This window comes from Oratosquilla oratoria, chromosome 15 (genome assembly GCF_046742065.1).
Source record: "Oratosquilla oratoria isolate Oo_2021 chromosome 15, ASM4674206v1, whole genome shotgun sequence".
NCBI lineage: Eukaryota > Metazoa > Arthropoda > Malacostraca > Stomatopoda > Squillidae > Oratosquilla > Oratosquilla oratoria.
In genome coordinates, this window is record NC_134791.1 from 65,824,474 (window position 1) to 65,845,563 (window position 21,090).

Genomic DNA, 21,090 nt, shown 5'->3' on the forward strand with positions numbered 1-21,090 from the left:
ACTGCAGTGGTTTGAGCACATGGAAAAAATGAATGAGGAAAGACTAGCAAAAAGAGTGTATAATGTGGAGGGAGTGAAAAGGGCTTTGGGTAAAAGTGATATGTCTGTTGAGCAGGGAATGGAGTAGGCAAAAGATAAGTGTGAGTGGAGATTTTTACTTGTCTTCTCTATTGTCACATTAGGGAACTAGGAAGGAGGGTCACCATATAAATGAAGTGGTGGGGCCCTACCATGGATGTGCTGTGTCTTGCTGCATTGTCTCTAGCCTGGGCAATGGGTGAGGGACAAGGATGTCCCTTCATCTACGAGAAGCTAAGATAAAATGGATGATGGATGGGAATGGGATGGGTGCATGCCTTGGCTGGCTGTCTCCCTCATAAGAGGGAAGAAGCCTCTTGGAATATAGTGACAAGTAGAGTAGACAATCAATATATATTTTCTGAATCCAGCCTGCTGTTGTCTGAAGTTTTGTTTTCAATGATTATTTTCTTTACCAAATTTCTAGTACTAATTTATTCATAATGAAAAATAACTAACCTTTCTGGAATGTCAATCTCCAACTTGAATATTCCACTCTCATAAACTGTGTCATCACCTCCCATGATAACTGTAAATGTAAAAAAATCTTGAAAATGAATCTATACTCATTTCTTGTGGGGAGAAACTAACAAAAAATAAAGAATTTATCACATGAGATCAGTAATGCATATGTTAATATCAAAATGATATGGACACATTATTGTGATCAAGAATACAAGACAAAAGAATTACAATGTATCAACTAAAGTACACATAAAATCATCCACCATGAAATGGAGAAGCTGAGGTGAAGCCAATTTACAGAAAACTGGAATGAAAGGTGTTATATGAAAAAGGTATTAAACTTTGAACGTAAGTACAAAACTGCACATAGGAGTGATGTGTCCACATCACTGTATGGAGGACCTGGAATTTGAAGGTGGCAGAAAGTAAGAGCCTAAATGTATCTGAGTGTTTAAAAAGTATATTGGGGGTTGCGAGGATGGACATAGCGAGAAATATGTAGGTAAGGTGAAGAGCGGGGATAGAAAGCTTAGGTTAGGTTATATTTGGAAATCAAGGATATAGATTAAGTTGGAATCTATATATGAGATGTGACAAATAGGAGAGTAGGAGACAGGACCCAGTGAGTGTTGTTCCTTCCTTGTATACTACAATTAGGTAAATACATCTAAACTTCTCCTTTCTGCCTCTTAAATCCCAATTCTCCAATCCATATAATGTTGTAGGCACAATGACCCCTTCATATAATCTTCTCTTTGCATCTATTCCCAGATACCTATTTCTCATGACACTTTTCAATCTCCCGAGACATTTACTCGGTTCTCTCAATCTATAATTTACCTCCTCCTCTTCCCAACAAATGCAACCCCAAATATTTAAAATTATCCACTTCCGCCTTTCTCTTTTAAGACTTACTTCCAACTCACTGCCATCGCCTCCCTTGTACATCTCATCAACTCACTTCTACCCACTTTTAACTTCAAAATTTTACTATTACATACCTTCCCAATCTCCATCACTGTCTTAATCTCTCCTCTGACCCTGCATGAAGTGCAATGTCATCCACAAACAAAAACTGGCTCACCTACTTCTCTCCACTGTCTTTAACCATCTACAATCCCCTACCCATTAATCTCACATTTGCCTACCATACCAACCCATCCATGTACAGGGTGTTCGAGATACAGTAAATTTGACACTTTTTCCAAAAGGAAAGAAAAAGTCATATCTTGCCCAAAAACTTATGTATTCTCAAAATTCAAAGTGCTCTCAGAGGATCTTTTGCCAAATACAGCTCACTCAAAGAAACCACCCTGAACCTCCACCACGGCCTCCAGGCAATCGCAGACACGGATGCAGCTGGGGCGTTCATCAAGGAGTTTGAGGAGCTGGTGTGTCATGAGGGTTACCTGCCACAGCAGGTATTTAACCACTTCACTACGGGACAAAAATCTCGCGGGCAGCAGCCAATGCCAGCCGTACGACGTGTCGTAATAATACTCGCATCATAAAATATAGTCACCGCTTATATCGATCGTTCTCTCTTTCACCCGCGAATTTTGAAAACCACAGAGAATGGGATTCAGGGCACATTTGGGAGAATGTAAAAACACAGGGGCGACTACAATAAATATAATCAAGACGCTGATATGGCAGCGTCGCGAATCCACTTGCTCCTCATGACGCCTATGGGTGCGGCACCGTATAGAAGGGGTTAATTGTGATGAAACAGGGCTCTAGGAAGAGGATGCCTAACAGCACCTACATTACTGCTGAGGAGAAAGCTTTGTTGGGACATAGCCTATGAAAGACAGGCTTGCAGTACTGTTGTGTGCTAATGTGAGCGGCGACTGCAAGATCATGCTGCTTGTTGTGTATCATTCAGAGATGCCATGAGCATTCAAGAGGGGCAACGTCCTTCCAAGGGAGGTAGCCAAAAAGGGAAAGGCATAAAAACACTCCCACCCATTTCATCCCTAAATACACTCCACACCCCTCCCACCCTCCCTCTCATCTGAGCACCTCCTGGATGATGGGTCATCCCTGCACCCTGCCCACCGCAGGTGGTGAGTGTTAGTGTGTGAAAAACACTAACACTCACCAGACAATAACACAATATCTCTTCTATAAGTGACTTATGGTCCTACCCAGGGGCTGCTGCCATTTTCCTGGAGGTTGCAGGTCTTCTGCAAGCGAGACCAAGGGCAATGTATTGATTGATTCCAGCTTGGGCTATATCACCTTATAAGCTATTTCAAGTACTTATACATCTATATGGAAAACTGTATTTCTTCACATTTAGACATATAGTCTTTCTTAAGTTGTTCTCATGACCTCTGAAAGCCTTCCTTTAAGTGTACCAGTGTAGGACTGTTTCTATGTCACTGGCTGAAAGTTGTAGGGAGATGAGAGCAGTCACTAGTTGTCATCTCTCCATGTGTGAAAAAATGTAAGAAATATAGTTGAAGTTCACTGAGAGAGAGATCTTGGGCCTAGTCCAAAGTCTGAGTGTCAGCCCCTTAGGGCAGCACCTCCTAATAGAAGTAAGGGGGTTAATGAGTTTTGAAAATGAGCAGTTTCTCTGTTCATCTTGCAGAACCACCACATGCAGACACTTGTCACTGGTCCCCTAACCACTTCCATACAGTGACGCCTACGGAGGTGTCATGAGGAGCAAGTGGGTACGCGATGATACTGACGTCGGCATCTTGATTATATTTATTGTAGTCGTACCTACGTAGCCTCCATTCTCTCTAAACTGGCTTCATCATATTTTCTATGGTTATCAAAATTCACGGGTGAAAGAGAACGAACGATTGAGCACTATATTTTTTATAATGCGATTATTATGACACAACATCGCACGTCGGGCAGCTAATGCTGCCAGTCATGTGATGTGCCCCGGAGTGAAGAGGTTAATCCCAGATGCAAATAACAAATTGAAAAAGAGAAAGATATATATATATATATATATATATATATATATATATATATATGTATATAGATATATATATATATATATATATATATATATATATATATGATAGAAGAAAGCTAAAGATAAATGTGGGTAAAAGTAAGGTGATGAGATGTACAAGGGGTGAAAGTGGCAGTAGACTGGAAGTGAGCATTAAGGGAGAGCGACTGGAGGAAGTGGATACTTTTAGATACTTGGGTGCAAATGTGGCAGGAAAGGGTGGAGTGAAGGTGGAGGTAGAATGTAGATTGAGAGAAGCGAGTAAATGCCTTGGTGGATTAAAAAGTGTAATGAGGAATAGACATTTGGGAATGGATGCTAAGAGGAGACTGTATGAAGGAGTGATTGTGCCAACAGAGTATGGGGCAGAAACATGGAATGTAAGAGAAGAAGAGAGAAGGAGTTTGAATGTGTTTGAGATGAGGTGTCTGAGAAGTATGATGGGGGTTACTAGGCTGGATAGAGTGAGAAATGAGGAGGTGAGGAGGAGAACAGGGGTGGAAAAGGAGTTGGGAGATAGGGTTGATGAAAGAGTATTAGGATGGTTTGGACACATGGAAAGAATATAGGGTTGATGAAAGAGTATTAGGATGGTTTGGACACATGGAAAGAATGAGTGAAGAAAGACTAGTAAAAGGTATGGAAGGCAGATGTGGAGGGAGTGAACATGAGGGGACGTCCTAGGATGAGGTGGATGGAAGGGATGAAGGGGGCTTTGGGGAAGAGGAGAATGTCTGTTGAGGAAGGACGGGAGAGGACAGAAGACAGGGGTGAATGGAGAATGGTTGTATATGGATGATGTTGTGATTGCATGAGGTGGAATGGGCGGGGGGATGGGGGGTGAGGTAGTATGTGTGATCAAAATTTGACACAGCCCGAAGGGATTTCTCCCTGTCTTCTCCTATTATCCAATGGGGGACGGAGAGGAGGGGGTCGCCGATTTAATGAAGTGGCCTTGCTGTGGATGTGCTGTGTCTTGCGACACTGCTTCTGACCCAAGGCAGTGGACAAGGTGCAGGGATGACCTGTCATCCAGGAGGTGCTAAGATAAGAGGGAGGGTGGAGGGGTGTGGAGTGTATTCAGGGATGGAATGGGTGGAAATGATTTTATGCCTTTTCCTTTTTGTCTACCTCCCTTGTAAGGGGGAAAAAGCTTTGGTATATGTATGTATGTATGTATGTTTGTATGTATGTATATATGTATGTATGTATGTATATATATATATATATATATATATATATATATATGTGTGTGTATATATACATATATATATATATATATATATACATACATATATGTACACACACACACACACACTTCAACGAATGGACGGCTTAGAAGACGTTCTGAAGAAAAGTGAAGTCTGTGGATCCCAACGCAAAGAGAAGTGCCTAGTGTTTTTGCAGGGTGGGGGGGAAATTGCTCGTGGAGTAGTGGGAACGTAGGGAAAGAGGAAAAGGGGAGGGATTACTGAGGGAAATGGAAGGAAATGAGGAGGGAGTAGACTTTGACCAGCCAGACAAGCGGAAGGTAAACAAAAGACTTAGCGAGGATCAAATGTCTAATAAAAATGTAAAGATTAGAAGTATAGAGAGGAGCAATACAGAAGAAAGTGACGAGAATATGTTCCAGGGATTTAAAGAGGGTGGGGGGGACACAAAAAATTGGAGAATAACTCAAAAGGGAACACTGACATAGTCAAACAGCAATTGAAAGAACATAATGAAGACTCAGTTATTAAAGTGATGAGACAGAAGGAGAATATAGTAAGAGAATTAGCTGACAAAAAGAAATGTATAATTATATTAGGAATGGAAGAGATGAACCAGAAATTATAAAGGAAATTGAGGAAAAATTCAGACTCGGAAAATATAGTACAGATAAGACCAGACCAATTAAGATTAAATTCAGGTCACAAACAACAGCAGAGAAAATTCTATCCAAGACAGGGAAACTAGCAACAAATGATCAATATAAAAAGGTATGGATAAAAAGAGAAATGAATAAGGAGGAAAGAGAGGCAGAAAAGCAGAAAAGAATTGAAGCTAAGGCAAAAAACGAGGAAAGAACGGAGTCAGAGAAAGAGAGATTCTATTGGAGAGTAGTGAACATGAAAATAAAGCAGTTCGACATACTAAAGAAAAACATAAGGGAAACAGAGAATACAATGGAAGTGGCAGAAAACTAAGAGTGTCTTACACAAATATAGATGGATTGATAACAGGATTGAATGAACTGAATGATTATTTGAAAGAAAAAGAACCGGACATAATGGGAATTGTAGAAACAAAATTAAAAGGCCCACTACCACCCAACAGTGTAGGACATGATACATACAATTATTGGATTAGAAACAGAGAGAAAAAACAAGGGGGTGGAGTTATGTTCCTGACTAAGAAGGATATAAACGTGAAAGGTGTCATATATGGAAAGAATACAGTAGAGATGATTATGATAGAAGTGGAAGACCGAGATAAGAAGAGCAGAAAATTTGTGATCAATTATGTGCCTCCGAAAACAGCCTCATGGGAGGAGAGTGAACATAAAAGTATGTTAGAGGACACAAAGATAGCATTAACTAAAATAATGGAAGACGGAGGAAGAATAGTTATGATGGGCGACTTTAATTGCAAAGAAATCTGCTGGGAAGAAATGACAGTAAAGAGTGGTGATGACTCATGGGGAAATGCTCTACTTGGTATAGAAATGAAGAAGAAACATCGAGGCTAGACTTAATAATTACATCTGAACCTAGAATAGTGGACAAGATTGAATATAAAACACCAATAGGTAAAAGTGACCACATATTGATTGAACTGGAACTTAATGAAGAAAAATATATGAAAAGAAATGAACAATATAGAAAAGGAAGAATGATGTATGAAAAAACAAACTTTGATAAAATAAGAGAATTCTTCCAACAAGAAAACTGGGAAGAAATATACAAAGAAGAAACAACAGTGGAAGAGAAATGGAATATTTTGACAAAAATTTACAAAAAAGGAGTGGAAAAGTATGTCCCAAGACAAAAACAAGAAAAAGAATATGTAAAATGCTGGTACAACAAAAGTTGTAGGGAGTTAAAGGACAAAAGAGACAAAGCCTGGAACAGATGGAAAAAAGACAGAAGACCTGAAAAATGGAAAATATATACTGGTTATAGAAATGAATATGTACAAAAGTGCAGAGAGGAAAAAAGAAAATATGAAAAAGATGTTATAGAAAAGTGTAAAGATCAACCAAAACTATTCTACAGATTTGTAAACAATAAACTGAAAAACAAACAAGACTTGGAGAAATTAAGACAAGGAGGAGTTGAATACACTGAGGAAATGGAAATGGCAGAAATTATGAACAAACATTTTAAATCAGTGTTTACAAGGGAAAATATACAACCTGAAGAGATTGAGTGGAAGGAAAAAGTCCCCCCTATGGAAGAAATAGAAGTAACAAAGAATGAAATATTGACACACTTGGGTAATTTTGATGTCAGAAAATCGCATGGGCCAGATGAAATAGCAAACTGGATTCTGAAAGAATGCAGGAATGAACTGGCAGACAAAATACATAGCATAATAAGCAGTTCCTTAAAAGAAGGAAAAGTTCCAGAAGATTGGAAAAAAGCAAATATAGTACCTATATATAAAGGAGGAAATAAAGAAGAACCTACCAACTATAGACCAGTCTCTCTAACAAGTACAATAGCAAAAATATGTGAAAGAATTATCAAAAGTAGATGGGTAAAATACTTGGAAAAAAACAACGTACTAAATCCAAGGCAATTTGGATTCAGACAAGGACGATCATGCGTCACCAATTTAATATGTTTCTATTCAAGGCTAATAGATATAATACAAGAAAGAGATGGATGGGCTGATTGTGCATTTCTAGACCTAAAAAAAGCTTTTGACAAAGTACCACATAAGAAGTTGCTTAAGAAATTAGAATATGAAGGAGGAATACAAGGTAAATTGCTAAATTGGATGGAAGACTTTTTGCAAGAAAGAAAAATGAGAGTAGTGATAAGAGATCAGCACTCAAAATGGAATGAAGTAATAAGCGGTGTCCCGCAGGGAACAGTTCTGGCCCCAATAATGTTTGCTATATATATTAATGATATGGATGAAGGAATTGAAAGCTATATGAGCTTCTTTGCAGATGATGCAAAATTACTGAAAAGAGTGAAAACTGAAGAAGATTGTGAATCACTACAGAGAGATCTAAATAAAGTACAAGAATGGAGTAGGAAGTGGGAGATGGAGTTCAATACAAAAAAGTGTAGTATAATGGAATTTGGAAAAAGCAAAAACAGAATAACAGGATCATATAATTTGGGAAAAGAAGGAATAAAAAAAGTAGAAAATGAGAAGGACCTGGGAGTCATTGTTATGAATAATATGTCACCTGAGAAACATATAAATAAGATTTTTGGAGAAACTTATAATTTAATAAGAACAATCAAAGTGGCATTTACATACCTGGATGAAGAAATGGTGAGGAAAATCCTAATCACCCTGATAAGACCAAGATTGGAATATGCAGCAACGATATGGTCACCAAGTACAAAAAAATGTATAAAAAAACTTGAAAGAATACAAAGAGCAATTACAAAACTGGCACCAACACTCTCAAAACTATCATATGAAGAGAGACTACAAAAACTTAAACTACAGACACTAGAGCAAAGAAGAGAGAGAGGAGATTTGATAGCTATTTACAGAATCATGAAAGGCATAGAAATTACTGATAGAGAGAATCTGATAAAATGGGATGACAGAAATACAAGAGGACACGGAAAGAAAATAAAAAAAGACAGCTATAGAAGAGATTTTAAAAAGAACAGCTTTCCTCACAGAGCAATAGACAGTTGGAACAAGTTAGATGAGAAAGTGGTGTGTGCAAAAACAATACATGAATTTAAAAATAGTTTAGATAAAATGAGATATGAAATACACCAGGAGAAATGCATTGTTGGTATTGCGGAGAGTATCAATATGTATTTGTGGGACCGCCAGGGTTTGTATCCAATCCAGTTCTTGAGTGAATAGTTTGATACAAAATGGAAAATAATAAAGAAGGAAGAATCAATGAACCAACGAAACGAGGATTAGACAAATCCAGGAAAAAACATGCCTGAATGACACTCCCAAAGCGACCAGCAGGTACATTAGTGATGAATATTTCTTGGGATTTAGGAGGCAAGGGGAAACATTGGAGAAAACCTTGGACACTGAGAGAGATTTCAGGATTAGCAGAGCAATACGAAACAGAGAAATTAACAATTTAGCAGACGAAGTGATCGATTTAAGATTAGACTACAAAGCTTTGCAACTAGAAGTAACCAACCTATGAACAATGAATGAGGTAATACTAAGGGAATTAAATGAACTAAAAAGTGAACTAAGTACAATAAAAAGAGAAAATGAAAGAAAGGAAAACGAGGTTAAGATTGGAAATGATGAACTGAAAAAAGAGGTAAAAGAACAATTGAAAGCAGTAACGGAAAAAAGGGAAGAATCAATTGAAGAGACTGACTTACATACATATACATTCATATACCAAGGCTTTTTCCCCCTTAGTAGGGAGGCAGCCAAAAAGGGGAAGGCATAAAATCATTTCCACCCATTCCATCCCTGAATACACTCCACACCCCTCCACCCTCCCTCTTATCTGAGCACCTCCTGGATGATGGGTCATCCCTGCACCTTGTCCGCTGCCCTAGGTCAGAAGCAGTGTCGCAAGACACAGCACATCCACAGCAAGGCCACTTCATTAAATCGGCGACCGCCCCTCTCCATCCCCCCATTGCATAAAAGGAGAGGACGGGGAGAAATCCCTTCGGACTACGTCAAATTTTGCTCACACATACTACCTCACCCCCCATCCCCCCGCCCATTCCACCTCATACAATCACAACATCATCCATATACAACCATTCTTTATTCACCCGTCTTCTGTCCTCTCCCGTCCTTCCTCAACAGACATTCCCCTCTTCCCCAAAGCCCCCTTCACCCCATCCATCCACCTCATCCTAGGACGTCCCCTCATGTTCACTCCCTCCACATCTGCCTTCCATACCTCTTTTACTAGTCTTTCTTCACTCATTCTTTCCATGTGTCCAAACCATTCTAATATTCTTTCATCAACCCTATCTCCCAGCTCCTTTTCCACCCCTGTTCTCCTCCTCACCTCCTCATTTCTCACTCTATCTAGCCTAGTAACCCCCATCATACTTCTCAGACACCTCATCTCAAACACATTCAAACTCCTTCTCTCTTCTTCACTTATGTTCCATGTTTCTGCCCCATACAGTGCTGTTGGCACAATCACTCCTTCATACAGTCTCCTCTTAGCATCCATTCCCAAATGTCTATTCCTCATTACACTCTTTAATCCACCAATCTACATTCTACCTCCACCTTCACTCCACCTTTTCCTGCCACATTTGCACCCAAGTATCTAAAACTATCCACTTCCTCCAGTCGCTCTCCCTTAATGCTCACTTCCAGTCTACTGCCACTTTCACCCCTTGTACATCTCATCACCTTACTTTTACCCACATTTATCTTTAGCTCTCTTCTATCACATACTCTCCCAAACTCTGCCATCAACTTCCTCAATCCCTCCTCCAATGTTACGTCATAATAATCGCATTATAAAAAATAAAGTGTGCTCAATCGTTCGTTCTCTTTCACCCGTGTATTTTGATAACCATAGAAAATTGATGAAGCCAGTTTAGAGAGAATGGAGATTACGTAGGTACAACTACAATAAATATAATCAAGATGCCGATGTCGGCATCATCGAGTACCCACTTGCTCCTCATGCCGCCTACGTAGGCGTCACCGTATGGAAGTGGTTAAGGTTGAAAACAGCAGTATGAAAAGTAGAAGGTTTATAGCTGTTTATGTGCCTCCAAAACCTAAGACCTGGACTGACAGCGAACACTCAAAATTCCTAGAAGATACAAAGAATGAATTAACCAAGACTCTGAAATATGGAGAAAATATAGTAATTATGGGTGACTTTAACGCAAATGAATTAAATTGGGAAGAATTGACAATGGGAGGTGGATACGAACTCTGGGGAAATGTCTACTGGATATGACCATAGATTACATATTGACGCAATGGGTTAAAGAAAATATTTTATTTAGACAAAACGAAGAACCATCGAGACTAGATTTGATATTCACCTCTGAACCAGTAAAAGTGGAAGAAATAAATTATAAAACACCAATTGGGAAGAGTGACCATATACTAATAGAGATCGTATTTAAGGAACAAAATATGGTAGTAGTATCGTATGGCTTTCTTACACCTCCAACTTTGTATTTGCTAGCCAGTCTATGAATGTTTGATTTGCTTCATACATAGTCTGGTAACCCCCAGGTACTGCTGTGATGGGGCAGTGCAGTACGAGATGGTCTGTATCTTGGGGTGAGTTATGACAAGATGGGCACATTGGGGAGTCTTTGTAGCCCCAGGAATGAGAAACACAGAGAAGGATGACTGATGTACAACAAAACTGATTTTGTAAAACTTAGGAAATTTTTCCAAAATGCCTGTTGGGAAAAATTTGCAAATTATAAAACAAAGATGGAAGAGAAATGGAACATTTTCAAAGAAATATATAAAGAGGGAACAGAGAAATATGTGCCTAAGCGGAAACAGAAAAGGGAGTACATAAAGTATTGGTATAATAAAAAGTGTAGCGATGCTAAAGACAGAGACAAAGCTTAGAAAGGTGGAAAAGGGACAAAAAAAGAGACTAAATGGCAAATGTACATTAAACTGAGAAATGAATACGTAGACATACGAAGAGAGGAAAAAAGAAACTATGAAAAAGATATAATAGCAAAATGCAAAGATTAACCGAAACTGTTCTACAGATATGTAAACGACAAGCTAAAAGACAAACACGAAATAATTAAGCTGCATGAAGGAAATCAAGAATACACAGATGTAGAAATGGCTGAAGTAATGACCAAACACTTTAAGTCTGTTTTTACAATTGAAAGCTCATTGTGGGATGATAGTCACCAGGAAGGATCCCCTAAAATGGAAGAAATAATGGTGACACAGAAAGAAATAAGGGACCAAATAAAGAAACTCGATGTCAGAAAGTCACATGGGCCAGACAGAATAGCGAACTGGATATTAAAAGAATGCATAGACAAACTCACAGACAAAATACACAACATAATTGACTTCTCACTCAAAGAAGGAAAAGTACCACAAGACTGGTAGAATGCTAATATTGTACCAATATATAAGGGAGGACAGTATCCCTTACAAGCACAATTGCAAAAATATGTACATACATACATACATATACCAAGGCTTTTTCCCCCTTCCAAGGGAGGTAGCCAAAAAGGGAAAGGCATAAAAACACTCCCACCCATTTCATCCCTAAATACACTCCACACCCCTCCCACCCTCCCTCTCATCTGAGCCGTCCTCGCCTTATATGCAAAGGGGGACGGAGAGGGGGGGGTCGCCAATTAAATGAAGCAGCCTTGCTGTGGATGTACTGTGTCTTACGACACTGCTTCTGACCCAGGGCGGTGGGCAGGGTGCAGGGATGACCCGTCATCCAGGAGGTGCTCAAAAATATGTGAAAGAGTTTTTAAAAACAAATGAACTAAACACTTGGAAAAGAACAAAATACTAAACCCCAACCAATTTGGATTTAGAAGTGGAAGATCATGCACTACAAACTTGATATGCTTTTACTTAAGATTGGTAGACATAATACAAGAAAGAGAAAGCTGGGCAGATTGTGCCTTCCTGGACCTACAAAAGGCTTTCGATAAAGTACCACACAAAAAACTACTAAGAAAAATTGAACTAATAGGTGGAATACAAGGAAAATTATTGGAATGGATGGGAGACTTCTTCAAAAGGAAGAAAAATGAGAGTGATACTTAGAGAAAAGAACTCAAAATGGGTAGACATGATAAGTGAAGTACCCCAATGCTCTGTACTTGCTCCGATAATGTTTGCTATTTATATAAACGACATGGATGAAGGAATTAAATGCTACATAAACTTATTTGCAGATGATGCAAAACTACAGAACTATTGAAGAGAGTGAGTAATGAAGACTGTAAATCTTTTCAGGGAGATCTGGACAAAGTCTGGAATTGGAGTAAAAAGCACTAAGTGAATTTCAACATTAAAAAATGTAGTATAATGGAATTTGGAAAAAGCAAAAATCTAATATCTGGTAAATGTAAAATTGGAACAAAAAAGTTACAAAAGTAAATTCAGAAAGAGACCATGGAGTGATCATTTCAAATGACATGACACCAGACAAACATGTAAACAAAATAGTCGGAGAAACCTACAACTTAATATGATCAATGAAAGTGGCCTTTGACTACATGGACAAGGAGATGGTGAAGAAAATCCTAGTTACACTGGTAAGACCAAAATTAGAGTATGCAGCGGCACTATGGACACCCAGTACAAAAAAAAAGACAAAGAAACTAGAAAGAATTCAAAGAGCACTAACAAAGATGGCACCAACACTCAGTATGCTGACATATGAACAAAGATTGGACAACATAAACTTATTAATTCTGGAGCAGAGAAGAGAAAGAGGCAATTTGATATCCATATATAGAATTATGAAAGGGATGGAAATACTTGACAGGAATGATCTACTTAAATGGGACAGTAGAAATACAATGGGACACAAGAAAAAACTTAAGAAGGACAGTTACAGAAGAGATCTGAAAAAGAATAGCTTTCCACATAGAGTGATAGATACATGGAATAAATTGAAAGAGAAAACAGTGAGTGCTAAAACTATACATGACTTTAAGCAAGAACTGGATGCAGAAAGATACAACTGCGGGTCCCTATAAGCATAGCTCTTCTCCCACAAAATACAACTAGGTAAATATATATGTGTCATTAAAAGTGATAGCTAATTCAGCATGTTGTATTTTCTTTTAGACATTCTCCATATAACATTATCTTAGTCTCTCTTTCAAGGTGTGAGATGATTTCTCCATAGGAGGTCATCTGACCTGTCATATCACGATTTCAAGTCACACTGACTCTTTTTTTAGTGGCATGGATATGGATTTAGTCATCTTGTCTTGGTGGAAGAGATGGGAATACAGGCTTTTTAGGGACCTGGCCAATATTTAAGGCATACTTATGTTATCTGTCTCGTTCGTCCTTGTCGCTGATTAGCTTGTTCCAGGGGCTGTGTTCCAGCCACATCCCCAAAAAGCCAGCATTCCCATGTCTTTCACCAAGATGATAAAATCCACATCCACGCCACTGAAGAAGAGGTAGTGCAACTCGAAATTGCAATATGGCAGCTCAGATGACTTCCTATGGAGAAATCATTTCACACCTTGAAAGAGAGAGTACAATAATCTTGTGAAATAGGGAGAAAATACAACATACTGACTTAGCTATCACTTTTAATGACACATGTTTAAGAGAAAACCCACCCATTTATACTCTTAATATATATATGATAATCAGAGCTGGGTGCACCTTGGTGTGTTCCTAGGTGCATCCCTCGGTGTCCTGACTATATATGTGTCAGTCAGGACACCGAAGGACACACCTAGGAACACACCAAGGAATTAGCCCAGCTCTGATAATAATAATAATAATATCTATACACCAGTCATTCTTTCCTACCTGCTTCAAGCTTATCAATCCTGTCTCCCACAGGCCAACAAGATATGCCTGCAGGCAAAGATTTTCTAAGCATCTTTATTTCTTTGTGCATCCTTTGTAGACCTGCCATGATGTACACAACTATACCTGTAAATACATGTAAATTATTACAATCATGTGCATATAAAAATTTAGTCTGTAAATATACAGGTATAGCAAGATCTACATAAATGTTGACAGTACATTACTGAATCAAACTCTTCCAACAGTTTTCTTGCTGATGCTGCTCCTGCAGAATCTGATGCTCAAATCTATCAGAAACCCCTTGTTTTACTCATTTCCCTCTGTTCATAACCTTAGATTCCAACATACTCCCCTAGACTTTTGGTTTCAAGGACATTTGTATGCTATAAATTTAATTTTTTTGTAATTTTGCAAAAACTTGTGGAAAAATAGTTTGATGTATGCACAACATACTGGTGAAGTAAGTGTTATACAGCATTATTTACTATTTTCAAATTATTTTTCAAAAAAGTATCTCAAGCTGGCAATGTCCCTATTTAAAGGGACATGGTGTAAGACTAGCTTTCTACTTGACATTTATATTTAATGTTTTCCTTATTCATATAAAATTTTAGAAGGGTATATCATAAGTCTATCAATATATATTGACAGTGAGATGTGAAGGCAAGAAATGCAAAGTAACAATTCACTGTGTATTGCTTAAGTGTTGCTGTTGTCATTTTTTTTTTTTTTTTTTAATGTGGATCATTATGTAACTAGGGACTGTGTTGAATGTTGGGAAATGGCTCATTCCTAGTGAAACAAAACCCCAACATGAATCACGGTTTCTGTAATGCCCCACAGGTAATGCCCTGGTAAAAGCCAATAACAATTTTGGGATAAATTAATGTAAATATGAAAAATATCACTTACAAAACACTGCACTTCATTTATGATATCTAAATTATCAGCATCTATGCATTTTTCATTTATAATGCTAATGATTTTTTCCTCCAGAGGGTGAACATTTTTGCTTCATCTTTGCAGCTCAATATCTCAGTAACAGTATTTTTGTCACATTTATGCTTATAACTGTAGTAATTCTTCTCTTTACTTATTGTTACTTATAGTTATATATGTAGTAATTCTTCTCTTTACTTATAGTTAGTATATGTCATTCTTCTCCTTATTGTATATGTAATACTCCTTTATTATATGTAGTACTTAATCTCAATATGTAGTAAATGTTTTATGTGAGTAGTCTACTTAGTCATTACATTATGTAATCACTCTGTGTGTCATTAGACCATATGCATATGCACTCAGCTTTGGCGTTGTTGTCGTGTCTATATTCCATAGCATTCATGTATTCATTATAATGTTAACCCTAATCATTTTACATGTAAACTCCTCATTATATGTAAGTGTTTCTCTTACCTTATATGTCCTTATGTTATATATATATATATATATATATATATATATACAGTACTACCTATCATTAATGGACATTAATTAGCTGTGTTTGTGGTGTTTTCGCTGTGTTTTCAGTGTTTTTGGTGTTGTTGTTTAGTGCTGTGCCATCACTATGCCACCCAAAAACCACTCCAAATCAACGGATTATTCACATCAATGGACACCGTCACCTCCCTTTTAGTCCGTTAATGAGAGGTAGTACTGTATATATATATTATATATATATATTATATATATATATATATATATATATATATAATATTATCTATATATCATATATATATATATATATATATAATATATGTATATATATATATATGTATATATGTGTATATATATATATATATGTATATGTACATATATATGTATGTATATATATATGTATGTACAGGTAGTCATCGACTTACGACCGAGTTCGGTTCCGACAGACAGGTCGTAAGTCGATCTGGACGCAAGTCGGTCTATATATATATACAGTATATATTACCCTTATATATATATATATATATATATATATATATATATATATATATATATATATATATATATATATTATATATATACAGTATATATATATATATATAATATATATATATATATATATATATTGTATATTTAGCATACTGAAATAATCTTAGCATCTTTGAACTATGTTGTATAGTATTTTTAACCTTTTTATAATTTCATCTGATTTTCTTTGGGAAACGTAGCCTAGGCCTAAGCATATTGAATAAAATCCTATCATCTTTGACCTATGATATTTAATACTGTATTTGTTAACCTTTGTATTATTTTACCATCAGACTTTCTTTAGGAAACGTATGCATACTGAATAAAATCTTATTATCTTTGAGCTACGTTGTTTAATATTCATTAACTTTTTATCATTTCCGTTAGGAAACGTAGCCTAGTCCTAAGCATACTGAATAAAGTCCTGTCATCTTTGACCTACAAATCCTTTTTTGTTGGTTACATTAAAATCATTGTAAAGCAAAATTAGGAAAAAAATATTTCGAAACATTCTTTTCGTTTACGTACTGTACCGAAAATATTGTTATCGACAACAGACTAGGCATAAACAAAGTTTACTGTTACATTTTATTAATCGCAAAACATAAAAATACAAAATGCTGTGCCGAACATTTTGTCATCGACAACAGACTAGGCATAGAAAAATACTGTTACATTTTATTAATTGCAAAACATAAAAATACAAAATGTAAGGCAAAATTAGGATTTTTTTTTATTTCAACAAAATACATTCTTTTCGTGTACTGTACCGAACATAATGTTATCGACAACAAACTAGCCTAGGCATAAAAAGTTTGTTATATTTTATTAATTGCAAAACATACAAAAATACAAAATGCAATGCAAAATTAGGAAACATTTTACTTCAAACAAACAAAATGAAAGAATATTTAGCTGGCTGGGATGCTGACGCTGCCGGCAGCCTGTCAAAACTATCGTACTCGCGTCTCGCAGCGTGCGGAGTAATGTACTGCACTGCCAGGCATAACATTGCAATTCTATTACTCTATATGTTAGATATTATTGCACCATCTCGTGGTCGTAAAGTCGATCAGTCGTAAGTCGCATAGGTCGTAACTCGACGACTACCTGTATATATATATATATATATATATATATATATATATATATATATATATATATGTCTGTATTATTCTAACTATAAGTTCCACCTGGCAACAGGGTGTCAGATGTCATGCCCCTAGCCTGTGCCAGGCCCCCAGCTTACACCTGAGGACAGAATGTACTTGGCTCTGGTGGTGTGTAGATCTACAAAATAAAATCCATGATATCGCAGCAAACAATGTTTCACTTAACCACACTGGGGACTCTGGAGTGACCAGAGTGACAGAGTGATCATTTTGACATGGTTAAGTGTATATACATCCTAGGTGCATTATGAGTGACTTTGACACATGCAGGTAACTACGCATTTTACGTGACTTCAAAGTGTGTAAGCAAATTCTTATTCTAATCGAAGTGCGTGATATTGTTAACAAGGAATCTACATGTGACCAGGCAACTCTACGAACCTTAGACTGCCTACCTAAATCCTGAAGAAATGTCTGACAATGATGCCATGACTGCCCCTCCCAGTTGCTAATCACTGTGCCCACTTCACCAGCAGCACCAGTCCCCTCTTCCACCATGCCCCTGCATTCAGTGTTTTCAACTTCATTCCCTGCTGCTGCTGCCGTCGCTATTCACCCTCTACAGTTCAACGAGGTGTCCCCAGCAAGATGGTTTTTGTTGCTAGAGGCACAATTCTCCCTAGCACATGTAACTGTCCCCCTCATGAAATTCAACCATGTACTCATAAACCTACCCATTTGAATGCTCCATCAGCTCAATGACAATGTCGTCAACTCTGGCAACTACTGGCAAATAAAGCAAGCACTCATTGACATCCTTACCAGGTCCCCACCAGAACTGTTCAATGCCTTGATACACCAGAACAACATCATGCATGACAAGCCGACAACATTCTTACATGAACTACATAACATTGGCAAACAACTTAGAGTTGACAATGATTTCATACACCTGAAATTTCTATGGGCCATGCCAAGTGATATTAGACCTCTTCTCGTAATACACACTGGTCCCCTGGATGAATTGGCCTGTGTTGCTGAAACACTCATGGTTTATGGTCACACGAACAAAGGTATACATGTGACATCAGTGAACAAGCCTATGTCAAGGGCCCCACATAGTGACAGTGCACCTGTGTTTCGCAGTGGTAACCCTACTACCAGTGGTTCCACTTCTACTAACTCTTCAATGGGGTTAACTCCATTTTACGAAGGTCAACGACCGTGAGCGTGCTGCTACAATATCTTTTATTGCAACAGGGCTAGATCATGCAAAATGTGGTGTATATTGTCTTCCAATTGTGGAAACACTTTGCCCAGCTCGCGCCCCAATTCACCCCCCCCCACTCCCCCATCTCCAGGCTCTCAACCTAGAATGTCGAGAACCTCGAAGAGCAGTCTGTAGAAGTATCTCTTGCAACCAAAGGACTACCACTTATTATAAGTGCCTCAATAGGTTGCAAGAGCTACAAGTTCCTCATCGATATCAGTTCCCAAGTGTCACTGTTACCTTATGACTCAAGTTTTTCTCCCCATCTCAGACCGACAGTACTTCCTCTTACGAATGTTTCAGGTACATGCATTTGCACTTATGGTGAAGTTGACGTGGAACTTGGAATTCAATGTATCAGATGTTCTTTTCCATGGTCTTTTGTCGTTGATGTCATCCGCCCTATCCTTGATCAGATTTTTTGATAACCAAATCCCTCATTATAGATTGTAAGAACCTGTATCTACTTGACCCATCCACTGGATGTACCATTCCTCTTAAGAATTCCAATGTCACTACCTCTTCACACACAGTGCATTATGGGGATATTGATTCAAGAGCCATTGCTTTTTTTTCGGAATTCCCCGTACTCACCGCACCAATGCAGTTGTCAAATACTCAACAACTGGAAGGCACTATATGTTATAGAATAGATACTGGTGATTCCCCTCCAGTTTCATTTAAGGTGAGAAGCTCAAGGCAGTTAAGGATGAATTCCAATTTTTGCTTAACGCAGGGATTATTCAACGTTCCAACTCACCTTGGACGTCTCCACTTTATTTGTTTACAAAGAAAAAAACACATTCCTGGAGACCTTGTGGAGATTACCGAGGTCTGAATAACATAACAACTGTAAATGACAAATACCCCATAACACACCTGCACTCTCTCACCATGTCACTTGAGAATAAGTATATTTTTACTAAGACTTACAACATACATATCTGCACATCCCGGTCACTGAACAGGATATTCCTAAGACTACAATATGCATGCCCTTCAGTTTGTTTGAATTCTTATACATGCCCTTTGGGTTGAAATATGCCAGGGGCACCTCTCAGCACTTCATTGACACAATCCTCACAAATGTAAACATGTTTATGCACCTTGATGGTGTACTGGTTGCTAGTGAGACTCTCGAGGAGCATATTTATAATGTTCAAACTGTCCTTTCCATTTTGGCTAAGAATAATATGAAACTTTCCCTGACCAAATGTAAATTTTTCAAGACAGAATTTACTTTTCTCAGTAATGAGATTAGCTCAAAAGGGGTTAAGTAGCCTAAAGACTGTGCCACGGCCATTTCAGATTTCCCTTTGCCCCAGACTTCATAGGCTTTCCATTGTTTCATGGGCATAAAAAATTTCTTTCGGCCCATGATTCCAAACTTTGCAAATGTAGCCTATTAGTGCAGTTCCCACCATAAGTGAATTTTCATTTTCACTTCAAGTTTTTGCAAAAGTTTAGTTTTTTGTACCAGGTTGAAGCTTAGGGTCTAAGTAACAATTTTGGTCCGAGTGGACAAAGATCACATGGAATCTTCATACATTCCCGCCATTTTCCAAGATGGCCACCATCAAAATCTAATGTCAATATCTCGGAAACTTTTCAACCTAGAAACATGAATTTGGTGTCTATACCTAGGTTTTTACGGTCAAGGAATCAGATATACTCGGTTATTATATACTTACATGTATTTACTGCAGCGACATCTTACTTGAGAGCAAATGATCCAATGAGAACACAGTATGCTCACCAGATTACTGTAGTGGTGCTCGATAGTCTACTGAAACTAGCCTATGAAGACGGCGGAAGTGAAATGACCTTCGAGGACTGGGTCTCTGGAGCTTGCAAAGAGAAACCAACAGTGCAGTTCTGGTTGCTCATTCACAAGTACGAACAGTTAATCTTCATGGGAGCAAAAGTTCAAACTTATGGTGGCTACTCTGAAAAAACTAGTGCTTCTGTTGTTTTCACTTGATCACCAGAATTATGCAAGGTGGGTTTCCGTGTTCATCAGAGACCTTGAAAGTCTTCCTTCTAGCATGCAAAAGGAGTTTGAAATAGGCCATTGGACAATTAGTCGAAGCAATCATCGTTACTCCTCCATTCCGATTGATCATGCACACGAGCAGGCCAACAAACGCGTGAAAGGAGTTGGGGGAGTGATCGGGATCACAGAGAACCCTGAGATGCTAGAACGCTGGATTGCAACTGGTCCAGAAATTAGCCGTATTCTAGAGCAATTCACTGATGTGGATGACGACGGAGGTCAAGAGCTCCCTCATCACGAGGAAGGGAGTGCATCCCAGCACCACTTTAGGCGTCATGTCACAAATCTCATGGATGTGCTGCTAAGCAGAGGGAATCCATTTGAAGAGAGTAGTGTAGATCTAGTTACATTAGACAATGAAGTGTGTGTTGGCAAGTCCGCCGCCACATCTGTCCAAGTCTTGGAATCAAGAGGAGAAGAGCAGTATGACCATTTTCAGAAGAATGTGCTGGACACAAAAAGTGTACCGCTGCAAGCTCCGATCAAGAAAAACAAATTC

At 38.1% G+C, this 21,090-nt stretch overlaps 1 protein-coding gene across 1 annotated transcript in view; it reads right to left on the reverse strand.

The window, feature by feature from the left end:
• The window catches only part of LOC143033213 (ubiquitin-conjugating enzyme E2 T-like), a 130,012-nt gene that overhangs the window by 76,053 nt on the left and 32,869 nt on the right, over window positions 1–21,090 (reverse strand). Inside the window, exons 2-3 of the mRNA XM_076198398.1 lie at window positions 14,189–14,314; window positions 538–607 (exon numbers count right to left, since the gene is read on the reverse strand). Coding sequence (XP_076054513.1) covers window positions 538–607; window positions 14,189–14,297 — 179 coding nt within the window. The 5' untranslated portion in view covers window positions 14,298–14,314. The remainder of the gene's footprint in view (window positions 1–537; window positions 608–14,188; window positions 14,315–21,090) is intronic.